The 11,237-nt window shown below is 52.0% G+C and overlaps 4 protein-coding genes across 4 annotated transcripts; all 4 read right to left on the reverse strand.

The window, feature by feature from the left end:
• Positions 1–1,274: 1,274 nt before the first annotated feature.
• Positions 1,275–1,514, reverse strand: Pmar_PMAR017249 (hypothetical protein; the record flags this gene model as incomplete). The annotated part of the gene is made up of 1 exon (XM_002771976.1): positions 1,275–1,514. A coding segment is annotated over one exon (240 nt), but the record flags the coding sequence as incomplete, so codon positions are not given.
• A 478-nt stretch (positions 1,515–1,992) lies between these two features.
• On the reverse strand, positions 1,993–4,407 carry Pmar_PMAR017250 (hypothetical protein; the record flags this gene model as incomplete). The annotated part of the gene is made up of 1 exon (XM_002771977.1): positions 1,993–4,407. One exon carries the CDS (start codon positions 4,405–4,407, stop codon positions 1,993–1,995), a length of 2,415 nt encoding a protein of 804 aa, XP_002772023.1.
• A 335-nt stretch (positions 4,408–4,742) lies between these two features.
• Positions 4,743–5,993, reverse strand: Pmar_PMAR017251 (hypothetical protein; the record flags this gene model as incomplete). The annotated part of the gene is made up of 1 exon (XM_002771978.1): positions 4,743–5,993. One exon carries the CDS (start codon positions 5,991–5,993, stop codon positions 4,743–4,745), a length of 1,251 nt encoding a protein of 416 aa, XP_002772024.1.
• Positions 5,994–6,469: 476 nt separating this feature from the next.
• Pmar_PMAR017252 (retrovirus polyprotein, putative) lies at positions 6,470–10,862 on the reverse strand (the record flags this gene model as incomplete). The annotated part of the gene is made up of 2 exons (XM_002771979.1): positions 6,470–6,514; positions 7,383–10,862. 2 exons carry the CDS (start codon positions 10,860–10,862, stop codon positions 6,470–6,472), a joined length of 3,525 nt encoding a protein of 1,174 aa, XP_002772025.1.
• Between the last annotated feature and the right edge of the window lie 375 nt (positions 10,863–11,237).

An 11,237-nucleotide genomic window follows, 5' to 3' on the forward strand; every position in this document is an offset into this window, starting at 1 on the left:
GGAACGCATGGTGTGAACGTGGTTTGACACAAATGCGGTCCCGACACACATCCCCCGGGTCGGGTGGGTGTGGATAAAGCTCACCAGGTCAGTGGTGCATTGCTGCTCCACATAACAAGGTGGATGGTTGCCACAGGCAAATAGCCTGGAATCTGGTGACGTAGACATACACGTATCCTTTTGCGTCCGTGCGCACGCACGTACGCGAGCGTTTCGTGTTTGTAAGTTGTGTGATATTCACAGTGCGTAGAGTTGTGGCACACTCTCTCGTTACAGCCGTGATTTCACTGACGCGACACTGCGTTAAGCTTTCAATGAAAACCCCTCTGACTCGAGAGTGTGGGATTGGAGAACCTGGGCGTCATTCGCCGAATGCTAGGATTCCCGTCGTAGCTAGGATTGCCAGTCAATCATCTGTGCGACTACATACTAGTTGCTAGTTGTCAGACTGGTATTCTAGCTGTCTGACCTGTTGACTGGCAATCTGGGATTCCGTAGTCTACGAATGCGCCGAGGTTCTATGTGGTCGAGGAACGCATGGTGTGAACGTGGTTTGACACAAATGCGGTCCCGACACACATCCCCCTGTTCCAATTCCACACTCGCAACTCAATCTCGGGATCATGCGAAGGAAACTGTTATGTGGAAGTAGTGATCTCAGACTACTCGATAGCTCTTGTCACGGCGTCGTTAACTCGGTTGCCTGAAAATTCTGTGGGTGTACTGTGCTTGTACTTGTCTGAGCCCGGTCATTTGTCGTGAGTAGACCTGGTCCACCATCTTCGTATCAACCCATCTGCCATGTTCAGCGATAGTGACGCTGTCCAGACCACTAAGCCGCATCAATACGACTCCAGTTCGTCTCAGTGAATGGCTGGTGCATCTTCCTTCGGAGTCTGTCCCCATAACCGTCCGAATCAGGTCTTCTATGTCAGCTCTCAGCTGTGCATGGGTTGCACCGAAAACAGGTCGCATCAAATTCGACTCTTGTGCCACGATAGCCTTCAGTCTGTGATATGGGCACCATGCCAACGAGGACTCGTAGGGCGTATCTGTACCTTGTGGGCATGCACACCCAACGGTGATCCATTGGGGTGCAGTGGACGTTTTGCTCTTCCTCACACGTATCCTTACCATATCAGGTTGGAAGGCTATGTCCTCACACCTGAGACTTGAGGCTTCCCGTATTCTCAGTAGAGCACATATGCTGACCAGGATACATACTGTACTACTCGTTCGGCGAGATCTTGGAGTTAAGCGCGAACAGTCTTCACCTGTTCGGCGGTGAGTGTGCAGGCTCGTTGGGGAGGTGCCTTGCCCTTGATCTTGTCAACTGCTTGTTTAGCGAGTCTGATGATTTCTTCCTCCATGACTGTCATGAGTCTCGCTCGGGGGTGTAGTCTGTTCATGATCAGCAAGGTTCCGATGTATTTCTTGATAGTACTGCCGGCATAACCCTTGCGGGTCTTTTCGGAGTTGGCTTCACAGAGAAAGGCCGCGTAGCGGACTAGCATGTGTGGTTCCAATGGGAATGTTTCTTCTGGGGAAGATCCGTTGTGTGACACGAACACTTCGTATCCGCGTTTGATTGATGCATATTGTTGTTGCGTACTATCGGCCCTGGCTTAGATCAGGAAATCCAGCATTTTTCTATCCCCTATCCGCTTATCACTGCTTGTGGTTGATCCACATCGGCATAGTACGGAGTCGGACTCCTTTTCCGTACGTGGCTGATGTCGGGACGGTTCGTGAGTAGTATTCGTCAGCAGGGCATCCGCCTTCCGCTTGAGTGATTGTAGGACCCACGTTGGAACTGCCATGTATAGCGGTGGACACAGAATGTATACTAGCAAGTCGAATTATCACTTGTTTCCCCCCATTTGTCAAGCTACTTCTAACGGTATACTTCGAACTCAACGTGTTTCGAGATCGGAAACGTGATAGTAACGGAAACACTATATCATATGCCATATAGCCTGTATGGGCCATAGTTCATCGTGGGAGACTCTGAAGTAGAAGAGCCATGTCAACCTCGGTCATCGTAGACCCCTTCATATACTCTCTGGCCTGTTGAGGCGAGTGCATCCTCGACAGATCATCGGCCAACCAGTTGGACTTGCTGTCGAGGTGAAAGGCCCGGAGACCTCTCCCATAGCGCCAGGCCCTCGAAATTTGGAGCATGACTGCCTTCATTCGGGGTGATTTGCAAGACAGTGCGTTGAGAGAATCGACGCATGCCTTATTGTCGCACAAAAATATAGCAGGCCGGTCGTTTGGCGCCAATAGACAGCAACAGTAGCACGCCAACAGCTCCAGGGGTGCCATGTCCCGATGGCTCCACTTAACTGCGTTTGCCGGCTGAATAAGATCCGACAATGGCGAATTGAGGGGGTCTGGTAGCTGCATCATAAACCAGTATGCGCGACCGCCGGTAATTACTGTGCCTGCGATCCCTGTGCAGCAAGCATCAGAGACACATACAGTAACTCGATCGACATCGAAATCCTCGTCTAGGGAGTATCCTATGAGAAAAGTAGCTGGAATTCTCGATAAGTAACCCCCGTTATTTTCGGAGGTGCCAGCATCACCGTAGGCAATAGCCGTTCGAAATATCTCCAAGTCGGGGATCGCGGCCTTAGCTAGAGGTATGTGCTTCATATAAGGGTACTGCTTACGTAAGGTGTCAGCAGACGCCATAGTCGCATACACGTTTGTGAGGCAAGGGCGGAGGGCTCTGCATACATGACATAACCATGAGAGCTTACCTGCCAGCGACTTCACGCGGGCGATCTCGACCTTACCAGTAGATGCATGAGAGCTCAATAGAATATCTATTTCACTCAGTAGACGGTCTCTCTTCTCCAGTGGTAAACCGACGCTGGGCTCCGACAGATCCCATTCGAACCCCAGTAGGTGCGGCCGCTCTCCTACTCGAATTTTCGGGTATGCATTCATAAACCCCAATGTTTCATCTAATAGAAGGAGGGAGATAAGTCTGCGAACCGCCACCTCCTTCACAGTGAAATACCCACTATCGTCGATGTAGAGCTGCATCCCCTCCGGATCATCTGCTGAGCAGAAAATACGCTTCGCTAGGCGGACCACACCCGCATAAGTTCTCACCCATAGCACTGGGCTGCTACGGAGCCCGAAGGGTAGCCGTAAATGCATGTACCAAACATGTTCGTCTCCTGGCTCGGACACGGGCGCCCTCAGCCTGTTAACGAAGTAGCGTTGCTCCCATTCCAAGAGAGGTATATGTCTAAACGCCCCACTTATATCCCTCTCGATACACACCACTTTGGACTGCCGTCCTTTCTTCTCCCAGTGGCTTCGGATGCGGTTAACGATGAATGCCGTTGTCAACACGCCGGGTAACTGGGTTGTATTCCTCATCTTATCCACCTTGCTGTTAACCATGTTACGGCGTAGGTCATCTATGACCCGTATACCACTCGCCTGGGAACCTGGCTTGCTTTTCTTCTCCACTGCGGCAATACGACAAGGTGTAGCTCCCTCAGGGATCTCTGAAGGCCCTAAACGGACCATGTGTTGCTGGGCAACTTCTTTGTTGAGATACTCGATGACACTGTCGTTGAGTTCTTCGGCGGATTTATAGTTCCGCCATGCGTCTCCACTGAAATAAGAGAGTTCGCATTCTGGATCTTCGGCGTCCTTGTTGATTTCGGGCCAGATAGGAGAAAACGGGACCTCGCTGTCGATCCCGGTAGGTACACCACCATGCTCGTAGATGCTTCGCAGCAACTCGGTGTCCTCTACTAACAGCGGGTCAGTATTGGTAGCTTGTAGCAAGGCTTCGAGTAGTCTCGCCTGTATCTCGCAGGCTTCGGACTCCGGCTCTGTAACACCGAAGAGTTGCCGCAGCTCCTCCCTCACTCGGAGCGCTTCGTCCTTGAGAACGGGTATAATCGACTCCCAAACATCTCCTCTAACTCCTTGCTCCTCTCGGCTCAGTTCGATCCATTCATGTAGCTTTGCAATAGACGGGAGTTGCAGTAGCCGTTCTGTAGATGCATCCAATGTTTGTCTTATTCTGGAGACGGAGGGGCAGAGGTGTGCCGGATCGACTCCGCCCCACAGAGTCCCCCACTCACAGCTTCCGGCTTTACACGACCCATCTGTAATTTTTGAGATGATGGAAAGCTCCTCATCATGGTTCGCATTGACGGCACGCTTGTACAGCTCGACAGCTCTTCTATCGACCTTATGGGGTGGACTTTTGTCCCCGTTAGGCTTAGTCTCTGAAGGCTGTTCAGGTCGACTTATTGCTTGTGGTGTAGGCTGTACCGTGCCAGTACTCCGACGGGACCGCGCTATGGCTCGCCTGGTGCGCTGAGCACGTTGTCTTCTCTCTCTGGCTTCAGCAGATCGTCGGTCTTTACCCATGACTTATGGCGAAGAGCAAACTCGTCAGAATATAACTATTCAGCAACCATCAACGGGTACCAGCACACATAAGATACAGATTCTATGTTCCAACCAAAGCCTTCGGTTGCGTTGAGGCTCAAATGGTTGAGCTAGCGTGGGTGGTTCAGGTTTGAGATTAGTACTGTGGGAGATTTGTTAGCTCCCTTGACTTCTACTTGTCAACACAAAAGCCCCGTTAGCTTGAAACCTCATATACTACTATAGTAAGGAAAGAAAGAAATGGGAGGAGAAAAATTGCGGAAACTCATGGCGATATCAGTCGCCTGACGGGGTATCCATCCGAAGACTAGACTCTAGTTGGTCCTCGATGGTCGGCTGACAGACGAGCTGCTTGATCCCTGTGTGTTAGTGGAATTTGGATATCTATAACCACCTTTGGCCTTGCCTTTGCCCTTTCCTTTTTGAGGTCGGACTGAACCTCCCGTGGCCCTATGTCGATTAGCAACTTCCGACAGGAAGCGAGAGAGAAAGGGAGCTGTGAACTCCTCCGAGTAGCACCTCCAAATTGGGACATTGGTAGCAGCGATCCCTGGCACTGTTAAACGGAAGGCTCGGTCCGCTTCCACCGCGCGATAGGGAGATGTGATGGCGATGCGAGAGATCTCGCATTGATAGCCCAAGAAGGTGAAGACGTGGTCTCGTGCTTCAGGGTCGACCAGGGAGACGGCAAGGATGTAGCGAGCGAACTGTGCTGGCCACTTATTAAAAGCTCCCTCTTCTTCACGTCGACCGAATTGTTGAGCACTCCAATAGTCTCTTTGATGCCTCTCCCCCGGATCGTCGTACACTTCCACCACCTGGCCGGATGTTGTCGTTCGCAAGCGCTTCCGCGCGTTTCCCTCAGACCCACTCTGAGTGAGCATCTTGAAGTCGATGTAGGAGCTGCTAGACTTGGACAACAGTCGCATCACCTTCTCGTCAGGGATCAGGTAAGGGGGTATCGGGCCGTTTGATGGAGTGATCTGGGCCACGAGCCTGGCAACGGTGGCTTTGCCCTCTTCGCGCTCGAGTGCTTTGTGGCCTGCATCAAGGAGGCGCTGGGCCTCAGCGGATACTGCGCATGCACAGCAGGTGGCGACCATCAGAGATGTGCTCCTATGCGAAGCAGGGATAGGGGCCATGTCCACCCTTAACTGCGAGTTAGTGGCCTGCTCGGACTCACTGCCACCACCTGGGGCACTGGAGGCGGCGCTCCCGATCCCGGTGTCCTTAGAAGTGCCGTCGGCGGCGCCGTTCGTGCCACCCTGGTCGACAACGCCACCACTTCGAGTGCCGCTCGGGCCAGTAGGAGAGACACGAGAGTCGCTAACGTCAACGATGCTATCAGTTGGGGCTCCACGTCCGTCTTCTCCGTGAGGTCTCAGTAAATTCCTCCAGTTGTCGTCGCTGATCTTCGCCAAGAACTCTATGCGATCTAGCCCTGCGTCGGTGACGGCATCGAAGATAAGTTGGGCTGCTTGAGGGGGAGTCGCCAAGCTCACCAATATCTTCCAGCAGGGCGAGTTCGTGGAAGAGCTCTGGGTGTCATTCATCGTTGCTGACATTATGACTTGTCTAAGAGGAGAGTTTTTTTTTTTACTGAGGAGAAGAAAAAAAAAGGATTGCCATCAGATTGCCAGCTGCCACTAGTCGCGCGCACTCTATAACTCATGAGGTCCGGGATCCCGAGACTTACTGAGCACTGGTCCCCCCTTTTGAACCATACTAAACAGGAATATTGGAGAATCCCTGCAAATCTCTGACACTCGAACTCAACTCCGAATCATTATAGTGATCCGAGCCGCTCGGTTGTCCACCAACGCGACTCAATACAGATGTTTTTTTTGTTTTTTTTTTCACAAATTACAGGTAGATACCGGATTCAAGTAACCCAAACCTATGAGCTGATGGCTCGTTCTCAGGGAGTAGATGTGAGCAAGAGTAAGGTGGAAGTTCGCACTTCCGCTCTCGAACACTCGCGTTGTCGAAATGGACCCAGCCATCTTCCGGCCTCGTTGGGCCCGCGCGACACGCAGTTGCTTTAAATGATAAGAATGGCCGACTTACTAGCCTCTTCCTGGCCCCACTGAGCCAACGCAACACAGTTGCTCACAGTGCTTAAGACGGCTGACTTACTAGCCACTTCTTGGCCCCACTGGGCCAACGTAACGCAGTTGCGCACACTACTTAGGATGGCTGATTTTCTAGCCACTTCCTGGCCCCACCGGACCAACGCAACACAGTTGTTCACAGCTCTTAGGATAGCTGATTTACTAGCCACTTCCTAGTCCCGTTGGGCCAACACAACACAGTTGCTCACGGTGGCTAGATCGCGTTCTTCACAGAGAACGTAAGGGGGTAGACAAAGTCTATGAAACGCAAACGAGGTAGAGGTTCTCACTTCCACTCTCGAACGCAAGCGCTTATCACCTCGCAGTGCCCCACGGTGGTCAGAGTAGTCGACTTGTCGGCCATCTCCGAGCCCATTTAGCCGAATAACCGAGTACCAGGCACTTAGAGCTACCTGACTGGTAGACTACCTACCGTGGGCAGACAACGTTCCGCATAAAGGGCGTTGAACATAGCGTGAACGAGATGGAGGTTCGCACCTCCACTGTCGAACACGAGCGCTAGTAACCCCGTAGTATCTCATAGTTGGAATGGCCAATCTCTCGGCCACTTCCCGGCCCCACTGTGCCGAATCAACACATGGACTACCAAGTGTAGTCAAATATACGTCTCCGTAGAGGACGATAAAGCTCACCAGGTCAGTGGTGCATTGCTGCTCCACATAACAAGGTGGATGGTTGCCACAGGCAAATAGCCTGGAATCTGGTGACGTAGACATACACGTATCCTTTTGCGTCCGTGCGCACGCACGTACGCGAGCGTTTCGTGTTTGTAAGTTGTGTGATATTCACAGTGCGTAGAGTTGTGGCACACTCTCTCGTTACAGCCGTGATTTCACTGACGCGACACTGCGTTAAGCTTTCAAGGAAGTCGACTTCAATCCATAGTAAAGCATCAGGGTCAGGGGGTATCTCAGGGCCGGCCAGGGGGTCCACAGGGTAACCATCTCCTGGACTCACATTGTCTGTAATGACATCGGGTCGTACAGGGGGTTCAGGACCGGGGGCGTTGCTGAGATCGGGGTCAGGCAAGGGTGATCCAGCACGAAGTAGTGGATCTTGTCGCATAATACCAAGGGCGTCAGGAACGGCGTCGGGCTGAAGGGGGTCGATAGCGACATAATCAGCTGACAGAACACGAACTTGAAGCGTCTCTTGGTGCTTGAGCTTGAGAACCTTATTCTCTTGGCCAGGCATCTGACCAACCACAAACCAACCAGGGCTCCACTTAGGTTCAAGCTTATTTCCGATTTGAGGGCCAAGACGTCGTACTAGTACACGCTGTCCAACATAGAATTGACGAGCAGTGGCCTTCTTGTCGTAGTAAGCTTGGGCTGCAGCAGAGGCGGAGGCGTGGGCGAGGTCAACAAGATCCTCAAGGTGGATCGAGAGGGCCTTGACGTACTCGTTATACCCGAATGGGTCGAATGAGAACTGATCAAGGGCCTGCAACGATGGCAAAAAGACAGACTTTGGTTCACGACCGAACATTAGTGTGAAGGGGGCGAACCTAGTCGCTGAGTGAACAGAACTGTTGTAGTGCCACAATAAAGAAGGAAGATACATGGGCCATTGGTGAGAGTCGGTCACATGAGTACGGAGGAGGCCAATCAGTGATCGGTTAAAGCGCTCAACCAAGCCGTCACCCGAGGGATGATACGGTGTGGTATGGCTTTTCTCAACTCCTAAACGCTCAAGGACAATCCTAAGGGCATTCGACTCAAACGCAGGGCCTTGGTCACTATGCACACGACCAGGGGGCCCGAAAATGCTAAAAAGACCTAACAGGGCTCTAACCACTTCTGTGGTATCCTCGTACTTCACCGGCATGGCCGTAGCCCACCGTGTGAAATAATCTTGGACAACCAATAGTGAACGGATATTATCGTCATTGGGGGGCACCTTCAAGTGGTCGATAGCAATCAAGTCCCAGGGTTTGCCGATAGGCATAACTCCTAAGGGGGCTCGAGGTACCGTTGCCTTGACCTGGATGCATCTAGGGCATGTCTTCTCGTGGTTGAGGAGATCGGTGCCCATCCCGGGCCAATAGGCATGCAACTTGAGCTTGTCGAGAGTCTTGCGTACGGCGAAGTGACCGTCTTCCTTGTGGTAGGCATCCACAACATCAGATCTCAAGGCAGGTGGTATCACTGGTAGGAACCGGGGTTCTCGTTCGTTATCGAACTTGCGACGGCGTATAAGTAGGCCATCTAGCACATCCAGTTGATTCCACAGCTGCTTATAAGGGCGGAAGGCGAGGTCGGTCAACTCGGTCCTACGTAAGGGCAACGGATCCGAAAGACGTTCCTTTACCTTCCTTGTGACATCGTCACTATCCTGCTCTCGCCTTATATCGTCGATCGACCACCGTGCCGACAATGCCGTTATACAAGCGGCTAATTGTCGACGAGCGGCTACAACAGATACAAGGGCACGGGTAGTGTCAACGTCCTTGGCTGGCTTCGTCATGAGAGGCTCTGACTCCATCGGCTCCATCGGTAGGGTATCGTCGTCGAGCTGGCGTATCCTGGAAAGAGCATCAGCACACACGTTTTTCTTACCTGGTACATATTTGACTATGAACGAATACGCCTGCATGGCCAAAAGCCATCGCTCCAGCTTCTTTGAGCCGGCCTTAGCTAGCCAAGTCAAGGGCTCGTGGTCTGTATATACCGTAACCGTCAAGGGGTAGCCGATATGGTAGTGTTGGAAGTAAATCAGGGCTTGTAGGATACCGTATGCTTCCTTCTCGTATGTATGCCAATTGAGCTGGGAGCCCGTCAACGTCCTACTGAAGAATCCCAAGGGCCTTCCCTCTTGCATGAGGACAGCTCCAATGGCATAGTCGCTTGCATCAGTATAGAGCTCGAAGGGGATACCGAAATCGGGGTAAGCTAGGAAGGGCAGGGCTGCGAGACGAAGCTTGAGGGCCCGGAAGGACTCCTCTTGCTCTTGTCCCCAGTAGGTATCCAAATCCAAAGTTTCACTTCCGACCTCTGACACCAGCCGTTGAATTGGTCGTGCCACGTCCGAGAAGTTAGGAACGAAGTTGCGGTAGTAGCCAGCGAGACCCAAAAAGGACCTTATTTCTGCAACGTTACCAGGGCGAGGCCATCTCAAGATCGCCTCTACCTTAGTCGGATCTGGTCTCATACCGTTCCCGTCAAAAAAGTGTCCTAAATAGGGCACCGAGGGGCAACCGAACTCGCACTTCTCGGCGGACAACGTCAAGCCCCACGCACGCAGGCGTGCGAAGACTTGTCTCAAATGGTCTTCGTGAGTCTCAGCATCGGGCGAGAACACGAGGATGTCGTCTAGATAGACACGAACAAAAGGTAGTCCATTAAGTACTTGGTCCATCAGACGTTGAAAGGTGGCTCCAGCGGAGCAGAGTCCGAAGGGCATGCGGACCCACTCATAGAGCGGAAAACCAGGGCCAGGGCAAAAGGCTGTCTTATGAATATCCTGAGGGCGAAGAAGGAACTGCCAATAACCAGACTGTAAGTCAAGTGTGCTGAACACCTTCGAACCCGCTAAGTGCTCTTGTACATCATCAGGGCGGGGCAGTGTGTACGAATCAACCTCCGTAAGGGCATTCAACGCACGAAAGTCGATACACATTCTCACTGAGCCATTCTTTTTAGGGACATAAACGCACGGCGAACGATACGGAGATGTACTAGGGCGAATCATTCCTTCTTCCAACAGTTTATCCACAAGACTCTTGACTTCATCCCGCCATTTGTGGGGAATCGGTCGTGGTTTCTGGGAAAAGGGCTTATCTGACTTTAATGGTATAGCATGCTCAACGGAATCGCATTTCCCAGGACGGGAAGAAAATAAATCAGAATACTCATTACATAATTTAGCAAATCTTTTTTTATTGGGATACACAGAAAGGTCAATAGATGGAAGTATAACACGAGGGACCTCATCAGTGAGGTCGGGGACCGCGAATCTATCGTCTGTAGTGACTCCACTCGGGGGCCATAACGTTCCAATATCGCCAGGCCGTGGAACCGGGGGTAGCCAAGAGTCGGGAATCGGCATTTTTGTCGGTAGCCCATCAGCAGCCAATTCGTCGTTGGTCAAGGGCTCTTTGACAGACAACATAGCGATCAACCGAGGCCACGGCAAGGCGGAGGCGACAACTCTCTGAACCTTCTTGTGAACCTTCCTTTGGAGATCCCTTCGGCATCTACGCTTGGCGTTTCGCTTCTTCCGACCGTTATGGCGAGAAGCCTGGGTATCGTCGAAGTTAACCTCAGGGGAGTTGGGACCTCGGAGAGGGGGTTCGGGCGGCATAATCAAATTCTTGCTAGGGGTTTTCTTTTTTTGTAAGTTAGACAATGATTCAATCATACGGGTGGGTACCTTCAAGGGTTCAGGTTTCCTTCGCGTAGCCGACACGGAGTACCCACGACCAGCATCCGTTACAGACGGAATAGGTCGGTCCTTGTTAGGAGATTGTGGGAACTCAACAAGATAACTTGAGCCAAGATGGCTACAGATACCTCTCCTCTAGTGCGCAAAGACTGCTGGAGTATTCAAAGCAACTACACTGGAAGATTAGCTATGAGACTGAATGCGCACGCCCAAAAGCGCTCGCGTATAGAGCAACACATCTGAGCATCTTATAACAATATGCTCCCCCAGGTGGCTTGCTCACAAGGAAGCCAC

The sequence above is a fragment of the Perkinsus marinus genome (genome assembly GCF_000006405.1).
Source record: "Perkinsus marinus ATCC 50983 genomic scaffold scf_1104296962102, whole genome shotgun sequence".
NCBI lineage: Eukaryota > Perkinsozoa > Perkinsida > Perkinsidae > Perkinsus > Perkinsus marinus.